The sequence below is a fragment of the Engraulis encrasicolus genome, chromosome 2, assembly GCF_034702125.1.
Source record: "Engraulis encrasicolus isolate BLACKSEA-1 chromosome 2, IST_EnEncr_1.0, whole genome shotgun sequence".
Lineage (NCBI taxonomy): Eukaryota > Metazoa > Chordata > Actinopteri > Clupeiformes > Engraulidae > Engraulis > Engraulis encrasicolus.
The window spans coordinates 46,394,626-46,406,598 of NC_085858.1; the positions used below are offsets into that span (position 1 = coordinate 46,394,626).

General features: G+C 43.0%; 1 protein-coding gene across 1 annotated transcript; it reads left to right on the top strand.

Annotated features, from left to right (window-relative positions):
- Window positions 1-9,013: 9,013 nt before the first annotated feature.
- On the top strand, window positions 9,014-11,973 carry LOC134463027 (perforin-1-like). The gene is made up of 4 exons (XM_063216285.1): window positions 9,014-9,546; window positions 9,832-9,970; window positions 10,511-10,728; window positions 10,975-11,973. The coding sequence occupies exons 1-4, from the start codon at window positions 9,014-9,016 to the stop codon at window positions 11,801-11,803; spliced, it is 1,719 nt and encodes a 572-aa protein (XP_063072355.1). The 3' UTR covers window positions 11,804-11,973.

An 11,973-nucleotide genomic window follows, 5' to 3' on the forward strand; every position in this document is an offset into this window, starting at 1 on the left:
GGAGAGAGGAGCAAAAAGAGAAATCTCTACATCTCTCTCAAGGTGAGCCTAAATACATAGCCTACCATACATGTTGTCAGATGTTTAATGCTTTACAATCATTTGGACAGTAATCCAGGCAAAAGCTGTGAAGAAATGATATACAGTTTTCAGACAGTGCTTGTGATTTTATGATATAAACTGCTGATCAGTGCAAATTTAAACTTTTGGGGGGTTTTTCGACCTTGGACTCAACTTTGGATAAGCTTATGCTTGCACTAACACAACCACAATGGTTACTTCAAAACATGGATGTGTACTACAGTATGTCTTTTTTTCATTTGTTATAGTACTTCTACAGACATATTCGAATTGAGGCACTATTGAGGAAAGGGACTGAAAAGGGGGTACAATTTACCAGGGTTTAGATCAGAGCAATTTCACGAAGGTAAAGTACCTGTGTGAAGTTGGCACCCCATATGAAGAAAATGTAAATAAAAACATTGTGGTTTGTTTGTGCACAATTGTGCCGGCAAAATGAGTGTTTGTGCACAAAAGATCTTGAAGATATTTACATATATCTATATAGATATTTCAGCACCCCATGACTCAAAAATGGTTAGGATTGTTTGTGCTTCATTTTTTAACGTTTGTGCAGGGAAAATTGACGTTTGTGCACAAACCATTTTCATGTTATTTAACTTTTAATTTTTTGAAAGTAGGTCACTCAGCACCCCGTCAACATCCAAATGGCTCGAAAATAGTTGGAATCGTTTGTGCTTCATTTGTGCACGCAAAATTAAAGTTTGTGCGCAAACCATTTTCTTATAATTTACCTTTACATTTTTTGAAAGTAGGTCACTCAGCACCCCGTCAACATCCAAATGATTCGAAAATGGTTGGAATCATTTATGCTTCGTTTGTGCACAAACCATTTTTAAGATATTTAACTTTTAAGAGGTCGGTAACCTTACAGTAGGTCACTCAGCAGCACCCCATTGACATCCAAATGACTCAAAAATGATTGGAATCGCTTGTGCTTTGTTTCTGCACATTTGTGCAGGCAAAATTAACGTTTGTGCCCAAACCGTTTTTATGTTATTGAACTTCACATTTTTTGAAAGTAGGTCACTCAGCACTCGGTCAACATTCAAATAACTCGAAAATGGTTGGAATCTTTTGTGCTTCACTTGTGCACACAAAATTAACGTTTGTGCACAAACCATTTTCTTATTATTTAACTTTTAATATTTTGAAAGTAGGTCACTCAGCACCCCGTCAACATTCAAATGACTCGAAAATGGTTGGAATCATTTATGCTTCGTTTGTGCACAAACCATTTTTAAGATATTTAACTTTTAAGAGGTCGGTGGTCAGTGTAACGCTTTGCAGTGCTTTGATCCATTTTCGAATTTACATGAAAAAGATGAAAAAATGGGTTCAAAATTTCAATTTTCAATTTTCCAGAGAACTCAGAAAACAGATAATTGATGTTGTTTTTTCATTTCATTGTAATTTGTCGGTGGCTTTTGAAAGAGCAAATAGGCGAATTTGAAACCAAAGTAAAATAAGTTCATGTTCCAATTTTCAATTTCTGCGTCGTGGTTAGACTGAACCATGCACGCAGGGGACGGGGGATGTCTTGGCTCCAGATGTGTTCGCCGAATTGCGTGCCTTCTCCAGGCATGCATTTAAATTACCAACATTATGTCCTTTATTGACGAAGCGCTCGTAGACTATTTTGGCCTGAGTCTCAAATTAGTCATCTGTGCTGCAAATTCTGCAGACGCGCAAGAACCGAGGTAATCTGAACTTTATTTTCAAAAACGGCGGACCTATAGCATTAAGAGGCTATTTCTCTCTGTCATATTGCGATAAACCGACGTCTTGCAGCACAGATGACGAATTTGAGACCAGGGCTCCAGAGTGCGACCAATTTGGTCGCATATGCGCCCATTTTTTCCAATGGTGCGCCTAAAAAATATTTTTAGGCGCACCGGTGCGACCAGCCATCAGTAGAACAAAATCAATTACCAAACAACCGTTTTAATGGACATAAAATTAATAGTCATTCTACAGTAGTGGCCCATCATCACGCAATAAAACGTGTCGATGCGGTCATTCCTTCAACTCCGCTGAACTACCGGTAGCTTTCTCCCCCTTCCTTGTTCACAGGCAGCCCGACGTTTCAGAATAGAATGTTCGACTTCGCTCAACTATCCGAGTTCACATGTGCCAGCGAGTTTTGTGTTCTCAACCAGTTTTGCAACGGACGAGAGAGATACAATCACGGTAAAAACAGCGAAATGACTTGAGGATATTTTAAACATGAGCGAGTCACAGTCACGGGGAAAAACGAAATGGCTTGAGCGGATATTAAACATAGCCACACAAAAACGCAGACGGGTGCGCGGATAATAGCCCGTTTCAGCCGCGTGCAGAGCTGGCACAACAGGTGACGCGCTAGTCTGTCGGGACTTCTGTAAGAGTTTTTTGATAGCGACTAGGGCAGGCTACATACTGCCTATCAGTCGGCAAGGCATCGTTCATGCACCTTGAGACAGCACGAGAGAGAGGGAGAGAGAGAGTGAGCGAGCGAGCGCACTAGTGCTGTCGTGTCTGTTCGTAGCGCTTGCTAAGATAGCCTACCACAATCATTATGCAGAGGGAGAGCGCTCAAAAATGTGGAAATAGACAAAACCCAATTCAACTCAGATTCCACTGTAAACATAGGCTAGGCTATTTGTGTCTAATGATTTTAAAAACCATACCTTTTTAGTAGGGTTTGTTATAAAAAAAAATCTATCAATCTATCTATCTATCTATCCATCTATCTATCCTCATATTGGAACTCTGTGCTTGTGTTGCGTGTGTAGCCTTTATAAGTTATTGCGGAAAAGGCTGGTATGTTGATCTTACTTGTCACTACTGACTAAAAGGCTACTAATTTGGTCTTTTCTACCAGCCAAACTGAAATTTCACCAGCATTTGGCCGGTTGACTGGCTGGTGTTAATTCAGAGCCCTGCTTGTAGCCAAGATGTGTTAGTTAGGTAGCCTACTGTCATGTCTTTTATAAGGAGCACATTTGGAAGACTAGCCTATAGCACATGGAAGGCTCCAGGTCTTTTAAAATAATAATAACAATAATTAGGGCCCGAGCACCGGAGGGTGCGAGGCCCTATTGTTCTTGCAATGTTTTTTATTATTTTTATTATTATTATTATTATTTGTCTTCTCCCCGCACGTCGGGCCATTTTCGAGGTGGTTGCCATGCGTGAATTTGAACGAAACTTGGCACAGGTGTTGGATTAGGTGTCAAGATGGACCCACATGAAGCTCAGACCCCAAATCGGCCCAGGGGCTCTGTAGCGCCCCCCTGAAAATTGGCCTATGGGCCGGGACCGGCAAAAAGTTGAAGCTACGGACTCCAATTTTTTTGTGCTTGTATAACTCACTAAGACAAGCAAAAAAGTCTTTGAGATGCCATGGCCACACCCAACAGGAAGTGAGGTAATTGGACTTAAAGTTGAACTTTTGTCAACTTTTGACATACGACAAAATTGTCATACCATGAACTTTGATGTACTCCTCCTGAACGGTACACTTGTTTGGTTTCGTTTCAATTAGTAAATGATCTTAAGACATCGCAGATGATATATTGCGAAGGAATTTTTAATATGTTGTAAGAAAACAAGATGGCGGCTTGCTGAAGTCTGATGAAAAAATCACAGAAAATGTGCTTTTACTGTGCCCTTTCTGAGGGGTTGCCATGCATATTTTTCAACATTGCTTAGCACAGGTGTTTGGTAAGGCAGCACGTACCTCTCCAAATAAGCCCCACCCCTAATTCAAAACATGGGCTCTGTAGCGCCCCCCTAAGTCCTGGGCCTATGGGCCTGGACCGGCATAAAGTTGAAGCTACGGACTCCAAATTTTTTTTGGGTGTGTATCTCACTAAGAGATGCAAAAAAGTCTACAGAAGGCCATGGCCACACCCAACAGGAAGTGAGGTAATTGGACTTGAAGTTGAACTTTTGACATATGCCCAAATTGTCATACCATGTACTTTGAAGTACTCCTCCTGAACCATACACTTGTTTGGTTTTGTTCCAATTTGCAAATGATCTTAAGACATTGGAGATGATATTTTGTGAAGGAATTTTCAATATGTTTTAAGAAAACAAGATGGCGGCTTGATGAATTCTGGTGAAAAAAACACAGAAAATGTGCCCTTTCTGAGGGGGTTGCCATGCATATCTTTCAAAGTTACTTCGCACAGGTGTTTGGCAGGGTAGCACGTACCTCTCCATACAAGCCCCACCCCTAACTCGGTACATGGGCTCTGTAGCGCCCCCTTAAGTCATGGGCCTATAGGGCGGGTTCGGCATAAAGTTCAAGCTACGGACTTCAAATTTTTTATGGATGTGTATCTGACTAAAACGAACAAAAAATGTCATGCAGTGACATGGCCATGCCCAACAGGAAGTGAGATAATTGGACCTCTTATTGAAACAGGAAGTTGGCCACCATTTTAGTTTGCAGTGTTTTTAAAACAGTGCAAATGCACGTGTTCATGCATATAATGAATATAAACCTTTTCCTATATGCCTACTATGGCAACCCAATATGGCGCCACCATGTGGTAGGCAAATGAACTGCAGTAAAAGTGGAGTTCTTCAATATCTGTATCTCGTGAACCGAACGTCGTAAAGACTCCGTTTTTGTTTTGGGCAGGATGTGATGGGGCGATATGCCCCGCCTTGAGCCGCAGGTGCGAGGGCCCGTCATCGCCGCTCGCGGCTTTAATTATTATTATTATTATTATTATTATTATTATTATTATTATTGCTATTATTATTTTAAATTCTTGTTTTGTAAAGCTGAGGTGCGTATGTATGGGGTGGTGAAAACATTTGGGTGCACCTAAATTTTGTGCTGGTGCACCTAAAAAAATGTTTTAGGCGCACCAGTGCAACCAGTGCAAAAAGTTAGTCTGGAGCCCTGGAGACTCACGCCATAATGGTCTACGAGCGCTTCGTCAATGGGATATGATACTGCAGGTAGCCTAATTAGGCTAATGCATAATGAAAGCACAGTGCCCTGTTGGAGAAACAGGTGCGCAACCAAGAGTAACCGTTACTGGCCATGATTAATAGGCCTACATTTTCACTTTAACTATTAAATAGCCAATGCTACTCTTGTGGTCGTTTAACAAAGTGTAGGCTATTTGTGCCCAAATAGAATAGCCTGGCTATGTGGCATAGGCACCCAGCATCACCGTTTAAGCTGATTGATAGTGCGAATGACGTAAAACATAACCTATGAGTCAAGTCAAGTCAAGTTGGTTTTATTGTCAATTTCTTTACATGCACTGGTCATACAAAGAATTTGAAATTACGTTTCTTGCTTTCCCATGCAGACATAGATTAATCTAGGTAAGGACATAGACAGTATAGACATAGACAGTACTCATTCATGGACATAAGTCAGTATGGACATAGACAGTGCTCATACAGACATGTAAAGTGCAAGACTGGACAACAGAAGACTTGTAGAGAACATACATTAAGAGGAGGTATTTGTTAGTATTATTAGTATTAGTTGGTATTTGTAGTCTGACAATATTAAATCATGCCCCAAGCTTAATAGGACTGTACTGTATTGGGAAGTTTGCGGGTTGGCCTACAGCTTAGCCAGTCGTTCTGTCAGATCTGTAGGCTACATCTCAAACTGACTTGCCATAAAACAGTGTTGATTCCTATCTTGGACATGATTTCACCAGCTTAAATTGTACTGTAGTTGTATTCCTTGTCATGTTTTTCAATGTTTTCCTTTCTGTAGTGCTTACAGTGTGACAGGTCTTGACCAAAAGCCAGCCATTTTATGTCCTGCTGGTCCTTATGTTGGAGTTAAACTGTTAAAACATAGTAGAGAATGCAATTTATCCTTATTATGTGGCAGTAATCGAAGATCTCCCTTCAAAATATAATGCACAAGTGGTTTTTCATGCTGTTTAAAACCCATTTATTTCATTCAGTACTGTATTCAATTCTACAGGTGAGTTAGAACAGCTTAACCGATGTACTACTGCACCCCCATGCCATCATGGAGGCTGACTTTTGAAGTTAGCACTAACACAACTTGCATGGTCAATTTTCACTGTAGCACAGGATGTGCAAGACTATTATTTTCAAAAAGAATGGACTTCTGCAACTTCTGTAAGCAAAGGACAGTTTCCCATGTCGTCTGGATCTCTTTCAAGTGAGCTCTCTTGACTCTCGACTTCTTATTGGAGAACTTGGTGATGGCCTTTACTATGGTTGATTAATGATCAATCATAGTAAAGTGCTCAAGTAAAGTGCATAGTAAAGTGTGCCCTTATTTGTGAGAGGACAGTGAGAGAGGGACAGGAAATGAGTGGGGAGAGAGAGAGATGGGGAAGGACTGGCAAATTACCCAGGCTGGAATCGAGCCGGCCCGGGTCGCCGGCATAGTAACCCAGTGCCCCACCATTAGGCCACGGTAGGGCTGTGTTTATTTAGCTTTGATTATGTCTTGAAGGTAAGATATGGAGGATCATTTTACATGTTAAGGACTCTGGGGTAAATCCCATTTCATCCCGTAGCCCTACACCTTTCCCCTTCCCCTCCGTTTTGCACGTTCACGTGTAGTGGTAGTGATGTCCCGATTCATGTTAAGACAGAGGGGTAGTGGTAAGGATGAGGGCTTTCTACCCCTCCATTCGGAGATTTTTTCCAACACCACACTCCAAACGGAGGGCTACGACAGATTTCTTCGAATGCATTGCGAATGCCTTTAAAAATTGACGACAAGCTGCGGCATCCACAACAGCACACGAATTTTAAAAGTTTAACATTGTCCCAATCAGGGTCCACGTTAGCCGGCTGTGACCGGACATTGGCCGTTTTGCATCATGAATGACCGGCAAAATAAAATGTGACCGGCCAAAATGTCCGACAAAAAATTACTAAAATTATTCAGTAAATAATATTAGCTCATTTTAAATACTGAATGTTACACAAAACACCAGTGATATGAAACTGAACAAAGCCGAAAATAGTTATGAATAGCCTATGTAAATGAACGTGTCATAGTCTAAACAGCACGCAATAGTGTTGCTTGCGCTCTCCTCCCCCACAGCGTTCTCCCCAATCAAGTTGCTTCCCTATCACTTCACTCACGCTGGCTGATGTCGAGGAACATTTCAGGGTTTTTATTTTTTTTTATCAGTAAAGACAAAGGGCATTGCGCTTGCAAAACCGTTTCATGCCCAGTTGCCAAGTCAAGCCTGGGACCCAATGTCATGGCATGCGCAGCATCGCAGCATCGAATCACTTTCACTTTTACCTCTGCTGAAAAATGGTGGTGGATCTCCAAGTAGGCTAGGCTATAGTCGAGGGTCAAATTAAACATTTCAGTGAACGATATGCTCATGAGAAGTCCCAGTAAAAGTGCATGCAGGGCTTTATCACTTTTTTCATCACCGGCTAAAATGTATAGATATATAGAAATATATAGAGCGTCGTACGGAACGCAGGGACACAACACAATACAGTTCAAATTTCAGTAGCGTTGTTACCGTTACTGCACAACCATTACAGTCATCACATTGTTACCCAATTTGAGTAGGGAAATCCTCTTCGGGTTTGCTGATAAAAACACAATGTTTTCAGATATGCCTATGCGCGCAGCACGTTGGCTAGTTGTTTTTTTCTTTTTTTTTCAGTTTGTTCGAGCTCTCGGGTATGTGAAAGAGAGCGCGCGTTTGCTCCCCGTGCATACAAGCAGCTGGCTCTTTAACACCAGCCAACTGGCCCAATGCTAGTGAAATTTAAGTTTTGCTGGTAGAAAAGATCAATTTACTAGCCATGTTGACCAATTAGGGAGTGTGTGTTTGGCTATATGAGGGAAGGTCCGTTAGATAGTCTAAATGTCCGGTATTCTGCAATGCAGCCGGCCACTTGTCCGGCCAGTAAGAATTCTAGCGTGAACACTGGTCCCAATGTGTAATGGTCATTTTCGCCATGAAACACACTTAAAAAAACGCTATTAACGTCAACACCATGCATGGAATTCATGAAGGTTTTGCGAGGGTCGCCTTTTTTAAATTGTTGCGCTAGTAATTACAATATGTCCACTCAAAAATGTCATTCCTCTGCTTTGATTATTTTTTCACCCAGCTCTTTTGTTGATGAGTCTGGACACTGCCCAAAGCTTTCTCGAGCACGTCCTCAAGATTCTCAATGCAGTCCGATGCCTGGTCATGTGGCCCTCCGATGGTGAAGATGAAAAAATGTGGCCCTCCTTAACATGGAAGTTGCCCATCCCTGACTTATAGGCTTCAGCCAGTGTTGGAGACAAAGCCAATACAAGGCCGGTGCAGAGTTTGGCAGCAGCCAAACTGGGCATCTTTTCACAGTTTTTTGTTAGTTATTATTTTGTTGGGGTTTCATGTCTTTATTGGTGATAGGTCAATGGCGATGGTGACAGGAAAATAATGGGAGAGAGAGAGTAGGGGAAGAATCAGGAAATGACCTCTGGCCGTACTTGAACACGGGTCCAGGGCTTAATGGTATGGTGCCTTAGCCCACTGAGCCACTGCCCCCCCTAATATAGTGCTCCTTCATGGGCTGAGTGGCAGTGTATTCTACAATCCATGCATCAAACTTTTTTCCCAGCAGGCCTAACTACATCCATAAAAAGGATACAAATCTTTGAGTGCGTTCAATGATAAAAAGCTTCAAAGACTAATGATGCACACCATTACATTAGCAGACTGCTATAATAGTCATTGAATAGACCTAACCATTGAAGGCCTACTACACTACTCCCTACTTTAGTAAAACATTACAACTTGGTCATCGTCTCTCTGGTAACGAGAATTTATAACAGGGGCCATGTCTTTACACATTTACATTTGTATTACACAGTTTGTATTATTTGCATACTACTTCAGTCCGTTATTCTTACCAGGTTTTTGCATCTTTTAAAATTGTTCCAGGCAATTCCACCATGGCTGTCTCAGCTGTTTCCATTCTGGCCGTCCTGTGCCTCTCCGTCATACCCCCGACTACCCCGTCTTGCACTAGGGGCTCCTTTCGAGAGTGCAAAGAGGCCGAGTTTGCTCCGGGCTCCAACCTGGGCGGCGAGGGTTTCGACATCACCAGGATGCAGCGCAAGGGGGCCTTTGTGATCGACATGAACCTGTGGAGACGCGAGAACAACACCTGCCTGCTGTGCAAGAACCCGTACCAAGAGGGGAAGATGCAGAAGGTCCCACTTCCCGTGGTGCACTGGAGGCCTATTCAGAAATGTAGCATGAAGGTGGCTAGCTCACAGTACCAGTCAAGCGAGTCCCTGGTCAGATCTGTCACGTCCAGTGTGGAGAACAACTGGAAAGCCGATTTAAAAGTAGAGACCAAAAGGGTGGATGGCTCCCTCATGCTAGCTGGATCCCACTCGCATGTTGCCGAGTATGCTATGGAAAAAACGAAGAGAGACAAATATACCTTCTTGAGTCATAAGATGGTCTGCAGTCACTACAGGTATGGAAAAGTCCTGAGCAATGTTACATGATAATAATAATTTATTAGCCATGGTTCACCCTGTATATAGAATACAATAGTATTACAGCATTATATCAAAGTTCCTTCCTCCTCTCAAACCATATCTGATTATATTTGATGGGAAAACGGCCGGATGGGATAGGCAGGATTACCCATTGAAATCTAATGATAAATCAGCTTGAAATACTTAAAAATGTATTCGTGGTTATGACAATGATGTGTTTATTGAGTTGTTCATAAATGTGCTGTTTGCTATTTCTACAGCTACATGGTTTCCAACCGGCCCCCTCTCCACCCAGAATTCCAGTACGCCATCAACCAGCTGCCCAAGAAATACACCACTGAGAACAAAAGACGCTTCTACAAGCTCATCGACAACTTTGGCACCCACTATATGACAAAAGTAAGCAAGAGGAAAATTAATTTTACTATTGCGGCGATAAAACACATTTTCCCACGTCTTTGGGCATGAACTATGTTGGTTCACCAACTCAGCAGGAAAAGCATATTTCATATTACACGTATTGCATGTCCTGTACAATACAGTATGTAGCTCTTCGTATGGATGAGTTAAGCACAGGGATAAGTAGAGTGTACACAAACGCTCACACTCACATACCCAACGTACAACATGCTTTGGAGGCCTCTCTGGGTCTGGGCCAGCTCGGGCATCAGTGCAGTAAATAGTCACGAAAGAGGAAAATATTTACTTGCTTCTTGAAGGCTGAGAGACATTCCAAGTCTTGATGCTTCTGGAAGTTTTGTTCCACCACTGAGGGACAATGACAGAGAACAGTTTTCAAAGTGCAACATTTTTGGGAGCCCAGAACAGTGTGGTGAACGTTTATCATTTCCTTTCATCTTCTGTTTCTGTTCGAGTTCCTGTGTTATCGATGTGCGTGCATTCTCTGACTTATTGAACTTCCCTCATGCCTCTGCTCAGGTGACCCTGGGTGGGATGGTGCACTCGGTGACCAGTGTCAGGCAGTGCATGGCCTCCCTACAAGGCCTGACCTCGGACGAGGTCAAGATGTGTCTGGACATAGAGGCTTCAGCCAGCGTGGGAGACCATGCCAAGGCCGGTGCAGAGATGAAGCACTGCAAAGAGGCAAAGGAGAGGACAGAGGACAAGACCAGCTTCTCCGGCAGCTTTAATGACAGGTGAGCGAGCGCAAGTATTCACCACTGCTGTGGTCCGGAGTGCTAAGCCCCCTGCATATGGGCTTGCATGCCCATAGGGACCTGTGTTCCAGTCCAGGCTTGGTCATTTCCCAATCTTACCCCATCTCTCCTGCTTATTTACTGTCTCTTCTCACACTTTCCTGTCGTAATTAAGACCCAAAAAACACCTTAAGAAAGCATTAACAAAATAATAATTCTTTTTTTTGCTTTCATTCCTGCCGTCAGATTTACAGAGGTTTTCGGTGGCCACAGCACAGAAGCCGATCTTCTCTTCTCTGCAGACAAAGACCCAGCGGCCTACAAAGAATGGCTGTCCAGCCTGGCAGCCAACCCAGATGTGATCAACTACTCACTGGATCCACTCCACGAACTGTTACCCACCAATAACTCAGTGAGGAAGGAGCTACGCAAAGCAATCGAGCATTACGTTCTAGAGCGGGGACTCTGGCAAAACTGCTCAGAGCCCTGCAAGTCTGGCATCAAAAGGAATCCCAAGGAGCCCTGTGCGTGCAGTTGTCATGGTAATCCTGGCGTAGGTAGCAATTGCTGTCCCACCAAACGTGGCCTTGCTCGAGTCGTCATCACAGCAGTGAAGGCAACAGGGTTGTGGGGTGACACCACCACAGCAACAGATGCCTATGTGAAGGTGTTTAACTCCCAGAACATGCAAATTGGACGAAGCACTAGGATTTGGAACAAGAACTCACCTCAGTGGAACATGATCTTTGACATTGGTGACGTCATCTTGTCCCAGAGCAGCATGGTGAGGTTTGAGGTGTGGGATGAAGACAGTGGGTGGGATGACGACTTGCTGGGAACTTGCACTACTGACATCAAGGAAGGGACCAAGGACGATGCATGTGCCCTGAACCACGGAGTGTTCTACTACAAACTCCAGGTGACCTGTGGCCCCAGCTTGAGTGGTCCGTCCTGCTCCGAGTATGTGAGCTCTCCCATGAACGGTCAGCTGGAAAAACTGTATGTGTCCCGCCATGCTCGACCCATACCGAAGGAAATGCTCCTCAAAATGGGAGTGTTTAGCGATGATGCTTAAATTAGTTAAACACTTTAAGTTGATTTCATTCTTTGCTCAGCACAATTTGCCATGTTTCATCTTCATATTATTGTTCATTTTCATTCATAAGTAAATTTAGAATGTCATATTGTCTTCCACTGGACACACTCACAGATACTATGTAGCATATTACTATGTATTACATTTAC